General features: G+C 51.7%; 6 protein-coding genes across 6 annotated transcripts; 4 read left to right on the forward strand and 2 right to left on the reverse strand.

Annotated features, from left to right (window-relative positions):
• Positions 1–1,853: 1,853 nt before the first annotated feature.
• bgt2 (GPI-anchored beta-1,3-endoglucanase EglC) lies at positions 1,854–3,262 on the forward strand (the record flags this gene model as incomplete). Its single annotated transcript, XM_026754094.1, has 2 exons — positions 1,854–2,048; positions 2,105–3,262. The coding sequence occupies 2 exons, from the start codon at positions 1,854–1,856 to the stop codon at positions 3,260–3,262; spliced, it is 1,353 nt and encodes a 450-aa protein (XP_026611390.1).
• A 2,087-nt stretch (positions 3,263–5,349) lies between these two features.
• On the forward strand, positions 5,350–5,730 carry CDV56_101018 (uncharacterized protein; the record flags this gene model as incomplete). The annotated part of the gene is made up of 1 exon (XM_026754637.1): positions 5,350–5,730. A coding segment is annotated over one exon (381 nt), but the record flags the coding sequence as incomplete, so codon positions are not given.
• A 4,068-nt stretch (positions 5,731–9,798) lies between these two features.
• CDV56_101677 (tetratricopeptide repeat protein) lies at positions 9,799–11,541 on the forward strand (the record flags this gene model as incomplete). The annotated part of the gene is made up of 1 exon (XM_026755296.1): positions 9,799–11,541. The coding sequence occupies one exon, from the start codon at positions 9,799–9,801 to the stop codon at positions 11,539–11,541; it is 1,743 nt and encodes a 580-aa protein (XP_026611392.1).
• A 177-nt stretch (positions 11,542–11,718) lies between these two features.
• Positions 11,719–13,161, reverse strand: CDV56_101948 (phosphatidylserine decarboxylase family protein; the record flags this gene model as incomplete). Its single annotated transcript, XM_026755567.1, has 1 exon — positions 11,719–13,161. The coding sequence occupies one exon, from the start codon at positions 13,159–13,161 to the stop codon at positions 11,719–11,721; it is 1,443 nt and encodes a 480-aa protein (XP_026611393.1).
• A 1,455-nt stretch (positions 13,162–14,616) lies between these two features.
• Positions 14,617–15,746, forward strand: CDV56_102335 (putative lipase; the record flags this gene model as incomplete). The annotated part of the gene is made up of 2 exons (XM_026755954.1): positions 14,617–14,656; positions 15,037–15,746. 2 exons carry the CDS (start codon positions 14,617–14,619, stop codon positions 15,744–15,746), a joined length of 750 nt encoding a protein of 249 aa, XP_026611394.1.
• Positions 15,747–16,411: 665 nt separating this feature from the next.
• Positions 16,412–18,497, reverse strand: CDV56_102574 (uncharacterized protein; the record flags this gene model as incomplete). Its single annotated transcript, XM_026756193.1, has 4 exons — positions 16,412–16,860; positions 17,092–17,745; positions 17,812–18,010; positions 18,105–18,497. The coding sequence occupies 4 exons, from the start codon at positions 18,495–18,497 to the stop codon at positions 16,412–16,414; spliced, it is 1,695 nt and encodes a 564-aa protein (XP_026611395.1).
• Between the last annotated feature and the right edge of the window lie 284 nt (positions 18,498–18,781).

The following is an 18,781-nucleotide window of genomic DNA, read 5'->3' on the forward strand; positions in this document are numbered from 1 at the left end:
TCAGGCAGCGCGCGGAGGGGGAGCTGTCCCTTATCCTAGGCAGGGCGCCTGGATTGAGAGCCTGTTCTGAAGATTCAATAGAGTATGGCCTTCCTGGGTGAGAAGGCTCGTGAGGGTTTATATGTGGGATAGCTGTGTTGCTGGTCGCCCATATGCAGAGGAAGCATCAAGGCATATTGTCAACGGTAGCTGATCGTCATAAATGTCACGTGATTCAGGTTGACGCAGCCTGCGGAATTGAGGCACATTGATATTCAAAGGAGTATGGCTAGTATTCAGTAGGGAATCTCTTGTACGGAAAACGCTGAGAACAAAGTCATAGTCGAATACCAAGTATAAAATTAAATGTTGGGTTATCCCTCTGGGATTGTCGTCTCGTTTGCTGGCACACTGTCAATTGATGTTTTCGGAAATATATATCTTGCGAACAGAAATACACTTAATGTAACGAGGACTGCGACATAGAATCCTACGGTAGAGAATTGGTGGATAGCATTCGACCAGATACTCGAGAGGATCGCATGTCTCTTGGTCAGACTAGACAGATGATGTAGCAGCAGGATACTTTCCAGATTATACTTAAGCTTAATGCAGCCGTTCTCCTATCAGAGCCATTGTTCACTGGAACAATGAAATGGAATGGCCCTACCTTGGAGCAAGGACATTCTGCGGATGTGCAAAGCCAACATCGGATGAACATGGATAAGGTTGTAATGCAGAATTCCGATCACCTCCTGTTCTGTTTTGCTCCTGTGTTCAGGAAGAGATCCAATCCCATTGTATGAGCTCGGAGGTGTATGGTGTAGAGATATTGCTTCTAGAATGGCGATGCAAAAATGTCACTCTTCAAATTAGACGGTATACTTGTCTCTACACTGTCAGCCGAGTGCTCCTCTCATAAATCATAGACCTACGTACTAAGAAAACAGACAAGAGATATCCTTGATGCCTTGAGAATGGAGTAATCAGGAGAAGAGATCATATGGAATACCCATAATAATAATACTATGGAGTGCCACAGTCTGCAGCATTCCTTCTGTCAGATTATTCAGGTACCCGTCCAGGAGAATCAGGGGCAGGGGCTCCATTCAAGGCATTGATTGATCATAATTAGTAGAATCAGTCTAATTCTAGATCTTGTTCCTGAACCTCCTTGAGCAAATGCCATGATTACATATCCTACTGAGGGCTATTTTTAAATATTGTCTTTAGTCTTGACATGGAGTTACTATGGACTATTGACTATTGACTTGGCTGTTTGCAGAAAGGGAAAGATTCATTTGCAACATCACATGTTAGATGCCCACTTGTGGATCCAACACCCACCGCACTAAACCCTTTGGCTTTGTTGCATTTGCCACATCTTTGCTGATTGGCTGTTCTCTCAGCGACTGTGTCAACCGGGCCCACTAATTTACTGAGGGAATTAGGGCCATCTCAGGGCTTTGTCCCTTTCCATGGAACCTAGGCACACACTGTAGTATCGGAGCAATCACATCCATGCATTTAATATCCAGTAACTGCTATCTTTAGGTACTAGTAGTAATATTGTAGTCCCGGAACAAGCCCTGGCTTATGGGAGCCAACGTGGCCCCGACCCACTTGGGCTGGACAAGTCAACAGGCACCGGGTCTAGAACTGATTCTTTATTTATGGACTGTCCATCTCTGCATCTCTCTTCTTCTCCTCATCTGCTTTGCCATCTCCAACTCGAACTTGGTCTCTGTCTTTGACGTCCAATGTTCAATTCACTCGTTCTGTCCATCTAAAACCGCTTTATACGGATATACTTACATTCTTTAATCAACGTCTGCACCTTCTTTTCTACCAACTTCTCTTTTAGAACCTTCAAGATGCATTTCACACAGCTCCTTGCCCTTGCTCTGTCGCTCGCTACCTCCGAGGCCGCGTACCAAGGCTTCAACTATGGCAGCACCAAGTCGGATGGCAGCTCCAAGACTCAATCTGACTTCCAGTCTGAATTCTCGACAGCCAAGAACCTGGTGGGCACTTCCGGCTTCACCAGTGCCCGCCTGTACACCATGATTGTAAGTGTCCATGCATTCTTTCCTCATGGCCCTTCAGAGACTGACCCTCCACCCAGCAAGGAGGCACCGCCAACACCCCCATTACTGCCATCCCTGCCGCCATCGCCGAGGATACCTCCCTCCTGCTCGGTCTGTGGGCTTCCGGTGGGAACATCGCCAACGAAATCGCCGCCCTCAAGTCCGCCATTGCCGAGTACGGGGATGATTTCGCCAAGCTCGTTGTCGGTATCTCTGTCGGCAGTGAGGATCTGTACCGGAACTCGGTCGACGGGGTCAAGGCCAACGCTGGCCTCGGCGTCAACCCTGATGAGATCGTGTCGTACATCAACGAGGTCCGTTCCGCCATTGCCGGCACCAGCCTGAGCGGTGCCCCCATCGGCCATGTTGACACCTGGACCGCCTGGGTCAACGGCTCCAACTCGGCTGTCATTGATGCCTGCGACTGGCTGGGTTTCGATGGCTACCCATACTTCCAGAACACCATGGCCAACTCCATCTCCGATGCCAAGGCTCTTTTCCAGGACGCCGTGGCCAAGACCGAGGCGGTCGCCAACGGCAAGGAGGTCTGGATCACTGAGACTGGCTGGCCCGTCAGCGGTAAAACGGAGAACCTCGGGGTTGCTAATCTCGCCAACGCCAAGACTTACTGGGACGAGGTTGGATGCCCTCTGTTCGGCAAGACCAACACCTGGTGGTACATCCTCCAGGATGCCAGCCCCGTTACCCCCAACCCCAGCTTTGGTATCGTCGGCAGCACTCTGAGCACCACTCCCCTCTTCGATCTGTCTTGCTCCGCTTCGTCTTCCTCCGCTGTTGCTTCCTCCACTGCTGCCTCCTCGGCCTCCTCCGTTGCCGGTGGCAGTGCCTCTGGCTTCGCTACCGCTGCAGCTTCCTCTGGTGCCGCTGCCGCTGGCAGTGCTGGCTCTGCTAAGCCCACCTTCAGCGTTGGCAGACCCGGTGGCTCCTACAACGGCTCCTACTCCGGCTCTTGGAACTCTTCCTCTTCGGCGCGTCCCTCGAGCAGCGCCGGCTCTGGCTCCTCTTCTGGTTCCTCTTCCTCTGGCTCTTCCGGCGCCTCCGGCCAGTCTGGTTCCTCCACCGGCAGCTCCTCCTCCCCTTCGTCTTCCAACCTTCTGAGCAACTCTGCCAGCGGTCTCTCGGGCTCCATCTTCGGCGCTGTCGTTGCCGTCTGCCTCGCTCTGGCTGCCCTGTAGCGTGCCCTATAAGACGGATCAATCCCGGTTTAATGCAACCGATTGTCCAGATTTGTTGTCTTGATGAGGCACGTTCTACTGCGGCACTAGTATTTTCTTCTCAACATTTTGCTGTATACTAAGACTCTCGTTTAGCCAAATAGACCAAGAAAATAGACCTCTCTATTCAGTCTTGGATTGATGACGGTAACGCTGGTATCAGCACTGTTGGTTGTTACAATGTCCAGGCAGTAGGGCCATCTGCAAGGTAGTTCCATCAATACTCGCCTCAATCTAAGCTACTTTTGAGCATGGTAGTCTTCGTTGTCGTAGACTTTGTCGTGATTTATTTTCCCCTTTTCGGTTGATTGCCTTGGTGAAATACAAGCTGCATTCTACCTCCGATCTAGACGTGTCCTCTTAAGGCCCCCGATTGCCCCACCTCGGACTCTGCTCTATCTAGCGGCCCACAGGAACACTTTTGCTGAAGCAATTAGCCATGATAGGTTCTGGGATTCTGGGGGTGACTGAGCTACGTCCAATGATTGATTGCTTATATTCCAATCCCACCAGGAGTGCGGGGCCATGCAGGACTATCTAAATCAGCTTTGATGTGCTCATAGTCAACTTAGTGGCTCTAGGCGTTCTTTTCATATTGGTTCCAACACTTGGAGTCATTCCTAATGGTCAATCGTGTACATGACCGCGGCTGAATATCCATTCACACATCTGGCTAAGCAACAAGTGAAAAGTGGCTTTTGCGATCCTCTCGGACCGAATCTTAAGTCCGTCGTAATCGATCATCCTTCAATAACCAGAGGCTGTTTCTGCAAAAGTGACTTCAGGATTACAAGAGTGAGGTTAGACCCCTGCATCAGGCCTCCTACTATGCTGTTTATACCACGGACCTGCCACCGAGGGATTCCATGAGAAGGCTGCTACGAACACCAAAAATACATATGGGTGCTGTGGAACGTCATCCGAAGTCACTGGAGAGCCAAAGGAATAAATCTGAACAGAACTATAGGTCGCGTTACCGGGGTATCGCGCCGCGATTCCGTAGGATTGCATCGATATCTGCCAGGCGGCATGGACATGTCTTAGGATCAAGATCGGCTCCTGAGAGAAGCATATAAGACGTGTCCATGCCCAATGTCAAGCTGGAAAGAATCTGAGTTCATCGAACATCCACAGACAATCTTCCTCACCATTGATCGCACCACGTCTTTTGCGCCTCGCGTCATCCCAGCACTGTTGTGATTGAATATACCGACAGAATGAAGCTCTCACTGATATTTGTCGCCGTCTTTTCCATGAGCGCCCTAGCTGCTCCCACCCCGAACGCGGACGTTGATGCGCTTGCCAAGCGTCAGTACTCTTACTGCAGCGCCTGCGATGGTGGCTCGAGAACCTGCTGGAACTGTGGCTCCGCTGGATGCTTCAGCTCAGTCAGCAGTTGTTGATGCACTGGCCTCCAAGGTATGATGCATCATTGCGCTGTTTGCCTCTTCAATTTGGCTTCATCCTTGACAGCCACAAGGCTTTCTCACTCTGATGATAATCAGTACAGCTATGTGAAAAATGATTGTTAAGGGGCCAGGGGGTGAGGACAGCATTAGGCTGCATGGATAATGACCGAGAAATTGAAGCAGTCATGCCTTGGAGCAAAGAGTTTATTGTTAAGACTGACGTTGGAATGTGAGACAATAAGTCATGAAAGTACGGTGTACCTCGGATCTTCCAGTGCCACGACTACTGCTAAGCCGGTATGTTTCATGGAATAACTGGCTGCGGTGGGAGCACAATAGATTAGTGTCTCTCAGTCCACGGAGTGCTTCCATAAACCATAAGCAGGACCACCAGTAGCAATAAGTCAGTAGTATATCCATTGATTTCTTGATCGCATCCCATACCCCGGAATCCGTGGAGATGGATGGAGAAAGTCGGGGAAAAGACGGCCGAGCGGAATATCCGAGAATCAAGTTGAGCCATGGAATTCCCGGTCCTGTCTTTCCCTCCTCGTCTTCCCATCAAATAAAGTCACAGTGCTCGGGTTTGTCTTAGAAAACCTTCATTTTATCATAGAATCCATATAATTCACACTCAACATGTCACCTCTATCCTGGACAAAGTCAGCGCAATGGATCTGGGCACCCAATCATCATGAAGAAGATAATGCGCCTGCTCGATATTTTCTGTTTCGTAAAAGCTTCCAATGGAGCCTATCCTCGGATTTAAAAGAGCTGCCCGTCCATGTCTCCGCTGACAGTCGCTACCGACTGTATGTCAACGGCCACCGCGCGAGCTTTGGTCCTTGCAAGAGTTACCCGGAGCGATGGTACTACGAGACAGTCGACATCCGGCCATATCTGGTGGAGGGAGAAAACATCATCAGTGCGCGTGTCCTTCGCTACTCCAGTGTTTATGCGGGCTCCTCGTCGATCATCAGTACAGAGCTGCCGGGGTTCCTGGTTCACGGAGGAATTGAGGTAAGCGTGGTTGTCGGGTAGAATTCAACCTATGTATATCCATTGATGCATGCGATGCTTCCATAGGGCCTATCCCTCTCCACAGATGCATCGTGGAAATGTATCGAAGAGAAAGCTCGGCAGATCATCCCTCAATCAGAGTGGAACTACATCCTCGGCCCTCCATTCATCTGCAACAACGAGAAACTTACGGAATGCCAGCAGCTCTCTGGCTGGGAGCTCCCAGGGTTCGACGACTCCACTTGGCAACAGGCTGTCTTACAATCGAATGCCGTCAAGATGCTCCCAATTCAGAGCCCTTGGAGACTTTTGCCGCGTCCAATACCAGCACTTCCGGAGCACCACCGAGAGTTTGACGGGGTGGTCAAGTGCCAGGGCTCAATGGGCCGTGAAAGATGGATCGACCTGATCAAAGGGAATGCCTCAGTGACCATCCCTGCTGGGGAAAGCGTCACGGTGGATTTAGAGGCTGCTTCCTTGACCACCGCATTCGTTAACTTGCAATGCGGCGGTGGGAGGGGATCCAGTATCATCATGTTATTTGCCGAATGCTACGAGAAAGATCTCGGTGTCGAAACCGCTCCATTCCCCATGCCGCGCTCCAAGTCCAACCGCGCTGACTCTGGTGGTCGCCTGTACGGCGTCAAGGACGTCTACGTGATTGCAGATGGTCAACCCGACCACACATTCGAGCCGTTCTGGTTCCGGGCATTCCGATATGTCCAGTTGCACATCACGACGGCCGAACGGCCACTGACTCTCAAGAGCTTCACCTTGCGCGAGACGTTCTACCTGCTCGAGATCACCACTCGTGTCCAGGCGGAGCCAGAATTGGATCGAATCTGGGAGATAAGTTTGCGCACACTGCAAAACTGCCGACACGAAACATACGAGGATTGCCCCTTTTATGAGCAAAACCAATTCGCATCGGATTCCCGGTTGCAGATGCTCTTCACCTACCAGCTGTCCCCCGACGACCGACTGGCGCGGAAGACAATGGAAGAGTTTCATGCGAGCCGGTGCCCTGACGGATTGATCAAGGCACAATTCCCTGCCGGATTTCGTAGTACACAAATTCCCCAGTTCTCGTTATATTGGATTGCCATGGTATACGACCACATGAAATATTTCGCCGACACCGCTCTCGTGCGTCGGTATCTCGGCACAATCGATGGGATACTCAACCACTTCGACGAGCGACTGAATGAGCTGGGTCTTGTGGGCCGTTTCGAGGAGGATAAGTGGCCCTTCATTGACTGGGTACCTCAATGGCTTGTGCCGGGGAAGATCTTTCACTCATGCATGCCCTCAGCATACCACACCAAGGGCGCTGCCACTTTCAATAGCCTGCTTTATGCCGTCGCCTTGATGCAAGCAGCTGATGCATGCGATTTCGCTGGAAGGAAAGACACCGCTGCTGAATATCGCACACGCGCAGCGGCCATTCGAGACGCAGTCAACCGCCATTGCTACAAAGACGGACTATACCAGGATGGGCCGTCAGCTCCGGAATACAGCCAGCACAGCCAGGTCTTTGCCGTCATCTCCGAGACGATAACCGGCGCCGCAGCTCGCCAACTCATGGTTCGCACAATGGAAGACCCGTCGCTGGCTCAGTGCTCCTACGCCATGAAGTTCTACTTGTTCCGGGCCGTGGAGAAAGTCGGTCTCTACACACAGATGTTCGCGACGCTGATGGATCCCTGGCGACGGATGATGACCGATAACTTGACCACCTGGGCTGAACATGAGCACAATGCGCGAAGTGACTGCCACGGGTGGAGCGCGTGCCCGGTCAATGAGATAGTTACGCGAGTGTTTGGCGTGACGCCGGCTCAACCCGGATTCAAGCGTCTGCGCATAGAGCCTGGAGTAGACCTTTTGAAGAGCGCAGAGGGAACATTCGTCACGCCGGCCGGGGAAATCTCGGTGAGGTGGACTGAATACGGCGATTTGGAGGTGACGATATCCAAGGATGGTGAGGCAGAAATCGTTCTCGGAGGTGAAACATCAATCTATCAGTTTGAGGGTCGGAAGACAGTCCGAATTTCAAGAAGCTGGGAATGATATCCGACCACAAACACTGCGCATAACATAATTTGCAGTGCCAGTAGAAGATGCAGCACCTCCTGTCTTTACTCAGGCGACCTTGATGGACGCGACGCCATGGTTGTGCGGGACGCTTTCCCATCGGTTTCTAGACCGATGCCAGAGGAGTATGGGCTTGGCGAGGAGTGATGTTTAAAGACCCTCGAAATCACAAGAGCTGATTTGAGGCAGATTGAGGTAGAGTCCTGCTCTGTGAAGGAAAAGATGCATTCGATGTCGGCCATCCGGCTGGCGGAGAGTCGATGGGGCAGACCCAAGAACCCAGCGGCGTTGATCGAGGGGAGGTCACAATGATCTGCTAGGAAGATCGGGTGGTCCAAAAAAGCGCGAAATCGATGTAACTTAAGGCGAGAACTATATTCCCAGCAGAAGGCAACAATGCAAGTTAGACAGGAAAAGCGAGTATGTCGCGAACACAAAGACTTAGGTGTGGATCAAAGCGCGAGATATTGTCGAGAGGCGTCCGCTTCAGCTCCTGAATAATTCGTCACGCATCGGAATCGATCTGCCTCAGTCGCAACTTCACAAATGAATGCGTCGAGTTCCTGGATTTGATCCCGGAGCGAACGAGGAAGCCGAGTTTCGACCCTCTCCCGGGTCAGCTCTCGGGAGATACAGCAGCTGTTGATGAGTGCCTTCTGAGCTTTTACCAGCAAGGGCCACGGATGGATAATAAAAATTGAGTGAGCTTCGACAAAGAGACAAAGATCGCAGCGATACGAACTTCACGGCAGCCATGAAATTCGGGAAAGGGAGTGGTGATCCGAGGATCATCAACGGTAATGATGGGTGGCTAGACAGCCATATTAGCCGCAAACAAAGAGGACTGCCAGCTGAATATACAGTGAGTGATTGCCTCATACCGAAGCTGTTTGAATGGATGACTGATAGACCAGAACAGCTTTTTGGGAGCGAACAAGCAGTTAGGATCAGCAGGATCTCATCGGAGAGGAAGTAAACTGACCACCATCCACCACGCGCGACGAAGCACGACCGAGTACTCCGAGCTACCGGAGCCAGGTGTGTGTAGAGATAAATCCATGGCCGTTGTGAGAGCTTGATCGGCTCGGGCACGCATCCTAGCGATGTTACTTCGCTGGACGTACTCATAGATAGCAAGCAGCGCCGGCGCCAAAACGGTCTCCACAGGAAAAGGGAGGCTTGATTGCAACGGACTGTGCAGAGCTCGTGACAAATCCATATCGGTAGGAAAAGCCTCGTAATCATCAAGAAAGCTCTCAACACTGCCAAGGCTGACTGTGCGTACAGCTCAGAGTACGACCATCTCAGCTTGACGGCTGTTTCTCTCATCAGATCAGCATCCTCAGGCATGGGGATCAAGACTAACACTGCTGCTAGTGCTAATCCCAAGGGACTACTCGATATGGAAGGCAAGCAGGAGCGGCTGGGATCCGTGTCCTGTACACGAATGGATACAGGTCGATCTTCATACCGCGGCACACTGGGCGGGGGAAGTAATGGAAAATATGGATGGACGAAGATGTAGTAAGCGTTGACTCTAGGTCATTGTTCAAGACGGACTGTCAGTCGCTCATCATGAGTTCTCAATCATGGGAGAGATGGGAGAGAGGAGAGTGACTGTCGACTGGCCATATTAGTCATCACCCCGCTACGGTCGGGGGTTTGATGGCCTTAGGCTCCGGCAAGATCGAGTCCTGAAGTACTCCGAGAAGATCACCACAAAGGCCGAAAGTGGATATTGGAGAGTGGACTTCGGATAGATCTATATCAGATCACAGAGATTCGAGTATTTGTCCCACCGGTCCCGCGGATTCGATGATATCGCTTTCAAAGGCCGATGGCTCAGTATCATATGTTTCTCAGGACGCCACTTCTACATATATAACCAGCTCGGTCTGGCATGAAAAGAACCTCCCTCACAGCATCGCCTCTCCTTCCTTGCCGATTTGCTTACTCTTGGTATAGCTCCTCACCATCATGTCTTGTGAGTCAGACGTCATGCCACCTGTGTTGGCTAGTGAAGAATACTACGATCTCGGCTCGTTCGGTCGGAAGATCACCACCTCCAACCCGGATTCTCAGACCTGGTTCAATCGTGGCCTCAGTTGGGTTTATGCCTTCAATCACATGGAGGGCGCCTACTGCTTTGAACAAGCTATCGCTCATGATCCTTCATGCGCCATAGCATATTGGGGGCTGGCGTATGCGGTGGGTCCCAACTATAACAAACCATGGGAGCGTTTTGATGGAGAAGACTTGAAGGCATGCATGAAACGGGGATACGAGGCATCACGCAAGGCTAAGAAACATGCGAAAGACGCGACTCCAATCGAGCAAGGGTTGATCGAAGCCATCCAATCGCGATTTCAGAGTGCCTCTCCACCCAATGCTGCGGAGCAGTTGGCAGTGAATCATGGGTATGCGACGGCGATGGAGCCTGTGTATCGAGCCTTTGGCGATGATCTGGATGTTGCAGTCCTCTACGCAGATGCGTTGATGAATCAGACCCCCTGGGCGCTCTGGGATCTGTTTACCGGCGAACCAAATCCCAAAGCGGCCACGATGGAGGTCAAGGAGGTACTGGAACGCGCTCTGGCTCAAAAAGGGCCCGACGAGCATCCAGGACTGCTGCACCTCTACATTCACTATATTGAAATGTCACCTAATCCCGAATTAGGTGTCAATGTCGCCGACCAGCTGCGAGACTTGATGCCCGATGCAGGCCATATCCACCACATGCCTACTCATCTCGACATTCTGATCGGTGATTGGCGTCGTTCGATTGACTCTAATTACAAGGCTACCCTCGCTGATGACAAGTATGTGCGTCGTACAGGTCCATACAACTTCTACACGTTCTATCGACTTCACGACTACCATTCCCTCATCTATGCCGCCATGTTTGCCGGGAAACTCAAGACAGCTCTGGATGCGGTTGCTCGGATGGAGGCTTCAGTCCCTGAAGATGTCCTACGGATTCAATCCCCGCCCATGGCTGATTGGTTAGAGAACTTCATGTCAGCTCGCTTACATGTCATGGTGCGCTTCGGAATGTGGGAGGAGCTGAAACAAATGGAACTACCAAATGACTCTAAACTGTACAGAGTTACGACCGCAACTGCACATTACGCCAAGGGAGTTGCCTATGCGGCTACCGGGGATGTAGATGGAGCCCTAAGGCAACGAGAGTTCTTCCAGCAGACGCGTGAACTTGTCCCAGAGACCCGTCGTGCCTACAACAGCAAGTGTACTCAGACTCTGGCCGTGGCCGCGGCCATGCTGGATGGAGAAATCGAGTATCGCCGCCAGAACTACGCAGAGGCATTTGAGCATCTGCGCAAGTCCATCGACCTTGATGACAAGCTCCCATACAGTGAACCATGGTCGTGGATGCAACCCACTCGACATGCCTACGCGGCCCTTCTTCTGGAACAAGGCCATCTCGAGGAAGCGGCCAACGTGTATCGCGCCGACCTTGGACTCGATGACACACTGATTCGTCCCCGCCGTCATCCGAACAATGTTTGGTCGCTCCAAGGGTATCATGAGTGCTTGACGCGGTTGGGAAGAACGGAGGAAGCGGCTGTCGTCGAGCCTGCAGTAAAGCTGGCGCTCGCTGTAGCAGATATTTCCATCAAAGCTTCGTGTTTTTGCCGACTGGATACGTCTCAAGCGCCGCGTGTCATCAAGGGCTGTAGTTCAAATGGGAATTGCCACTAAAAGGAGACCTTTGCACGTCAATACATGCTTCAACTAATAATAGCAAATTGATTGATTATCTCAAATCTTCATGAGTGCTCGCTCCTTCCCGTAACTAAACCCACCTAGTCAAGTTTTAGTCGACCAGAAATGACACAGTCGATTCTGAGATTGATTATCGACGAAGCAACATCTACCCTAAAGAGTAGCTAGTGTACTATTAACAGCCAGGTTCACGGTTGCGATCTCTGGGTATTGTGCCTTGGGGTTGAAATTCAACCGTCTTGCATATTCACGCTCAAAGATCAGGCAGTGAGTTGATCCTCCACTATGGAATGCCCCAATGAGATCTCCCTGGGCAATAGTGTTCCCTTCAGCAGTGCTCTCCTCCCATTGGCAGGTTGATACCTCGGACATTCCTACCGGTACGAAGCCCACTAATCCAATATGTGAGCCATTTTCGACATTTGTGTCAACAATAAGAACACCCCGTGCTGCTATGTGAGTGATATAACGCTGCGACACATCTGGGCCAGCTGGATCAGGTCCACTCGAACCTCCGAATCCTGCAGCACCTGTTTCGGCAAAGTATGTTCCATCGATGAGGGATCGGTATACAACCTTGCCGTTGACAGGGGCATTCCAGCAGTGGTAAGAGTCTGCACTCAGGAAGGCCTGATACACAGTGCCGCCGACAAATCTGTCAACATACTGGCTGACCGTAGAATCCTGCGTGGCTCCTAGCATATCGTACAGCGAATACGGCATGCCCTTAAGCCAGAAGGTAGTGCGGCCCGAGACTTCGGTGTCAAATGAAAGAGGGAACGATTCGCAAGCGTTGACAAGGGCCGCTTCGCCCACGGGGCGAACCCCGGCCTTGAACTTGCGCGTAAAGAATGCATCCCAATGAGGATAGTTGAAGAAGTTCTCCTGCGTGCCGCCCGCGGGGTGCTCGAATAGCTCTGTGAATGTTCTCCTACTACCAGGTGTAGCATCATTTGCCTTCTTCTCCAACTGTTGGACTGCTAGGTCTGAGCTCCAACCAGCATCGATCAGTGCTTGGTTGCCTCCACCCTCTTCTCCAGTCCTTCCCTTGGGATTGCTGAGGAACTCATTCCATGTATTCAAGATTGCTTTCAGAGCCTCATTTACTCTGGGATCGAGGAAGAATTGACGACCGCTCTCCGTACCCATCGGCCAGTCAACGATGATATTGAACGGAAACCCAATAAGACCGCCGGGTACGTCGGGGCTGTCCGCCAAAAAGTACTCTGGCACTTCAGTCAAGAGGGTATTGAAGAGATATAACATGGTTTTGTAGTTCCGGACTTGTTTCTTGAGTGTGGTCGGGTCCCTATCGTATGGGGCCTTTTCAGGGACCTCATCGAACATGGAATGGGCAAGCATATAGAGAGTTGAGTTGTTTTCAATTAGGTTCCTCAATGTTTCGACGGGGTTCTCCTTGCCATCTCTCAACTTTCGGGGAATTTCTGGCTTAGCCTTGTCCAGGAGGTGAGATAGCCAGGCTCGGCGAAGTGCGACGTTCTCAGGCATCCAGTGGCCGTAGCCATGAGTGGCACTCCCGGTTGCCAGTCCACCCAGGCTGGGCTTCGCGTAGGCGGATAGGTAGAATTTCTGCATCTTTGGAGGAATGGTATTGTATCTGGGTTGAATAAATGGTGCGAGGGAGAAACTGTTGGTGTTTGAGATCTAGTAGAGACAGAATTATCCGCCTTAGCTTGGGTTATTCTTATACTTCAATCTCCCAGTATAGAGTAGGTATTACATCCATTCTAACCCAGTTACACGTACTTTTGAAACTTGGGAACCTTGTGATCAATGACGTTTACATGCAGAACACGTAACCTCATATGCACGAAGTAGCATCTTCCCTACATTTCAGCTGAAACCAGCATAGCCCTTGTAGATGACATGACCCACCTATGAACCGTCTCTGGTACGGAGCAGGGACTCGCTCGGAGTCTTCCGTGAGTTTCAAACCATGGTTGTCTCTGTATGAAGTGCACCCTAACTAAGTTGAACTCTATCCATAGTCTAGAATTTCATTTTCTTCTAGGCTCTGTATACTTTCCCAGGGACCACGGACATTGAACACTCTTAGCTTAGATTAATGTGTTTAGAACAGGTCTATGAAATCTCACTGCAACTTAGCCTAGGGTTTCCCCGCAATGGACACCTTTCCTAAGAAGAGCTAATTGGGGGCTAGCAAGGTAATCTCCACATCATGCATGCATCCCAACATATGCTATATCACATCCGCCAGTTCAGCTGATAATTAATGTGGTGGGAGCTGCTGTTTTCACAGTAAGCTTGGGAGGTCTGCAGGTGGGGTAGGGTGGGAAAAAAGAGGGGTATGAACAATATTAAAATTGCTTTTCAACATGGTCATTGCTCAGGATACACTGTTGAACTTTGCTGAACACCATGAACTAACCTAGAGGAGCTGAAAGTAGCAAATGGGTGGGGGAATCATGGTGCTTTTGACGTTGCAATGCTGTAGTTACTCACCTTCAGCAGAAAAGGGTGGCGTCAAAGTCACTGACCAACTTCAGGGAAGTCAGCCAGGGCTGAGTTATACACCATACCACTCGATAGCTCTAAGCGCATCTCTGTTCTGTGATTCAAAATGGCACGGGAATAGTTCCTTTTGGCTGAATGCAGTATTACCATGCAGTGTGACCAGGTTTATTACTGCCAGTGGATACTTATCTCAGAAGCACTCTACAGCTTTTTACCAATATCAATTGCTGCGCTCATGCCTTGGAGATGGGCAACAACACAAGAACCACTGGATGCTAAAGTAGTCCGTATTACCAACTTTTTGATCCCTTTTGTCAACAGGAGCGGTCCAATTACTGTCTGATCCCTGTCTGAACTGAACCTTACCGTTGTAGTATTAGCTAATAGGTAGCTCATTAATTGCCCTTACAGAATTTCACTGGAATGTTGTGGAGAGCGTTCATGCTGAACTATTTACATTGAATAGGATAGCATGTACTGATCATAAATTAACACTGGATTGCTGCAGCACCGCTGCAGCTGAGCTGAAGGATTTATGGCGCTCTGTCCTTCAAAATGCCTATCAGCAATTACCTTGCAATAGTAATCACATTAAGTCTGTTTAGAGCATAATGGATGCTACTTTGGCTAGGGACAAAGTAACCTCTATACACCGAAGGAAGGGTCGTGGGAAGAATTGGACCCCGGAACAATCATAGACCACCGCCCAGTGCACATCAATCGACTGCCACCGCATATCAACTCCTATACGTCACCAAGGACCTAAACAACAACCCAACCCACTCAGTCACAACAATAGTCATCCCAAAAACACAAAGAAGGACCCACTCCGATCCGTGCAGCCCGCCTACGACTCACCAGACATCAATTGCTCCCCCTCATACGGGCTCCAGGTTGGCGCGGTGGGCCCCTCCCTATCCTGGAATATGATGGATTTATCCTTTGTGGAACCGTTTGTATGAGACGACGGCCCAGTCCTGAATATTCCTGACTACGAGGGCTGGAACGCTGCCTTTACTGTGGGCCCGCAGACAGCCTACCACACACTCGACTCGATCCGTGCGGCATTCAACTTCAAAGACAAAGTCAGCCTCCAGCCTAACGCCAGAACGGTACTGTACGGGTTCTCCAGTGGTGTATATGCCACTGAATGGGCTTCCGAGATGCAGCCCAGGTATGCGCCGGAACTGACCCAGATTGTGGGTGCTGCCATGGGCGGTCCTCCTCCCAACATTACAAACACCTACATTTACTGCAATGGGGGAGAATGGGCAGAGCTGAACATGTGGGCAGTGCTAGGCATAATGAACGCGGTTCCCGAGATACAAAAATACATCGACGAAGATCTGCTGGATGAGCACCGCGAGGAGTTTTATGGTCCCATGAGACGCTGCAGTCGCCACTTCGGCGTGGAAGAAGTTCCCCCATCTCTGGCGTTCAGGAACATCTCGTCCTTTTTCAAGCACGGAGATCACTTCTTGTATAAGTTCCGTGAGACGCTGGATAACATTGGCGTTATGGGGAGGACTGGGGCCCCTAAGTTCCCGATGTATATCTACCAAGGAACGAAGGATGAGATCGTGGATCCGATCGGAGTTACGAATCAGCTTGTGCGGGACCTCTGCGAGAAGGGTGGTAATGTACGCTACGTCCAATACCTTGCACAAACCATATGGATACCTTGATCAAAGGGGGAACGGCTGTTTGGATCTCTGGCAATGGATGAATTTTTCGTACGGGACGAGCTCAAGTGACTGCTGGGCTTTGAATTATGATTAGCCCTGTCTCCCTCTGACAATTCTTGGGATAGCAGATGATCATAGGAAATGACATAACCAAGGCCAAATGAATTGTCCTTTATACTTTGGAGAACTGTAAGGATTCTGAGACATCCTTTGACATAGTGGTAGCAGAGTGTTGATATGAGATGGTTGTATTCTATATCTAGGAATCCTACTCTGCAGTGTCACAGTCTCTAGTCTTTAGCAGACAACCCTACATTAATCTATAGGGCTATCTCCTAGGGTTGGATTGCCTCACCTCCTCTTTCTCTTTCTCTCTCTTCTAGATAGATACTAATATCAAAAGCTTCATTCTTTCCTTCCTTCAAGACCATCTTATATAGTGGCAATCCCATGGCAAGTATGTAGAGTTGCATAACCGAACCACGGAAATGAATTGACCCTCGCCCAATTTGCTATGGTGGGTTCGGTCCGTAGCCTAGGGAACCGTAGGTCATGAATGATGAATAGCATCTATAAGGCTCAGGCAGCTGGGATAATGAGAAGTTCATGTGATTTTCCTACTCTGCTCCACCTCATAACCTATGCTACATATAAAAGACCATCCCTCAACAAACAGCCGTCAGCCGTGGTGCTTCGGTATAAGCCTCACTCAACCAACGACCCATCAGCTGCTGCGGTGGGTCTGCCTTGAGCTGGATTGCTCCCCGACCCAACAGCGCCGCCCATTGCCACACAGCCTGCTGCGCCGCAGACGCCCCCAGCTCCAGAAGCTCCCATGCGCCGACAACGTTGCAAAACTGCTCCGCCGCCGAAGGGGCTGGATCCGCCGCGTACCACCGTCCATTTGCCGTCGTCCGGGCAGGAAACGGCGTTTGGGCAGCAACCTGGCCCATGGTCTTCTCGGCCGAAAAGTCGGCGATCTGGTCGATCGAGAGCTGCTCCACCGGTGCCTGGAGGTGGACGTGGGTGTTGAGGGTGACGGTGGGGCTGGATCTACCGTCGAGGAGGTCTTCGCTAGCCTGGTACTTGCCCCAGAGTTGCGACAGGGAGCGCGCTTGTCAACGCAGAGTGCTCATCCCAGACCAGTTATTGTTGCTGCGGTTGGTCTCCCCTTTCGACATCTTTTGTGGAGACACACCGGTTAATCGTGATGGTTAAGATGGAGGATTCCATCCTGTTTGGTAGCCCCATGGGCCGGGACGAGATGTCTCCTGCGGATTGGAGGGGGACAGGGAGTGACCATTTCGGGGACACGGTGACGATGTCGGCATGGTCAAAGGGAAACTTGCATGAGACCGTAAAGGCAAAGATGGCGCCACATACGGTCCAGGGACGGTTCTTGGCCGGGGCGTGATCCCCGTGGGACCGGCGCTGGGGGTCGGGATGAGCCCGCTGGTGCATGATAAGAGCCAGGGAACCGGCGGGGCGTCAACGGTAATACCAGGCAGCAGTGCCGGGGGTGTGGTGTCCGCCTGTAGCACCAGGTTGTAGAACTCGGTCAGATCGATGAAACTGGCTGGGCGGATGGCCAGCGCACCAAACTTGATATCGAACCCGAAGACCCAGAAGTCAACGTGCACCCGGCCTGCGACGGGGGGACCCTCAAGGAAGAGTGTGGCGCCAATGTCGACTGCAATGGGGATGGACACGAGCCACAGATCAAGGGTATAGCGTACGCCGACAGCGAGGCCGCCCTGTGTCTCGAAGTTGAAGGGCCGGTACTGTATTAGAAAGTCAATGTAGGCATCAAAGTATGCGCTCAGGGGCCCCACAGACAGCGTGACGTGCAGTCGGCCACCTCCCATGCAGACCTTGGGCGTTATAGCAAAGTAGGCCTCGCCAGTGATGTTGATGGCATCGCTAAAGCTCCAACTGATGCCCAGGCGCGGCGGCGATGGACACTGCGTCGGTGCCTTGAAGCGCAGATGGTAGCCGCCTACTGTGAAGGCCCAGCTGCCCTGCAGCTAGGGTACGCCGGCCCCGAGCCAGCTATAGAGGGCAAAACCGCCAGTGAGGTGGCAGTGGGGGTCTAGGACGAAGGAGGCCGGGGTGAGCTGGCCGTCGATCGACAGGATGCCGGCGTTGACGTCGACGGTGGCGGCCAGGGCCAGCTGCAACCGCGCAAATCGGGTCTTCACCGCCGACCCCATGGGCATCTCGGCCGCGGCGACACCAAAGATGCCCAGCGTGACGGCGGGATTCCACTAGACCACAACAACAGCGCTGACGGCCAGCATCTCAAAGGCGAGCACGGTCAGCCTGGCCGCCACCCAGTAGGAGCCCTCGCGCACAGCAAACCAGCCACTGCCCATGAGGGGCCGCCTGAGCGCCCTTGGTGCCATCGCTGGGCGGCACCCGCAGGAATGGGAACGAGACCACCTGTGCAATGGCGGGCATCATGATGGCTGTGTTGTAGCTAAAGCCGCCGATGAGCTCGCGGATTTCAGTGTATCTGATGGTGAAGAGCGGCCCGTCGAGCAAGCAGTACGCTAGGGAGGCCGTGTATGTCTCCTCTTCATGCGCCGGGTCTAGCAGTAGAAAATCCACATCCGCCTCAAGCATGATGAGTCCGCTGGGTGATCTTTGTGCGCATGTTCTCGCCGTAGTGAACCGCTGCGTTGAAGACATACGGGGCGAATCCCACCGCAGCCGCCCCCTGGTAGTAGCTGTGGCCGTCCGAAGTCTTCCCATGTTCCAACAAGCCGGCCAGGGTAAGAGGAGGCGTGTCTAACGAGGCCCCCAATCCGCGCAGCTCAAAGTGCGGTTGTAGCTAGTCCAGATTGTGCAGTGTTATGTGCTCCCTGAAGACCAGCAAGACGCTGAATCTGAGCAGAGTGAAGCCCATCAGACCTAGATTGCTATAGGGCAAAATAATGATAAATATTATCCCCCACAGATGTGATATAATAAATTTAATTTTGTTCTAGTGATAGCCGGGTCGTTAGGGATCCTAAAACTTCTTCCCTTTTAATTTT

This window comes from Aspergillus thermomutatus, assembly GCF_002237265.1.
Source record: "Aspergillus thermomutatus strain HMR AF 39 chromosome Unknown NODE_230, whole genome shotgun sequence".
In the NCBI taxonomy this organism is placed as follows: Eukaryota; Fungi; Ascomycota; class Eurotiomycetes; order Eurotiales; family Aspergillaceae; genus Aspergillus; species Aspergillus thermomutatus.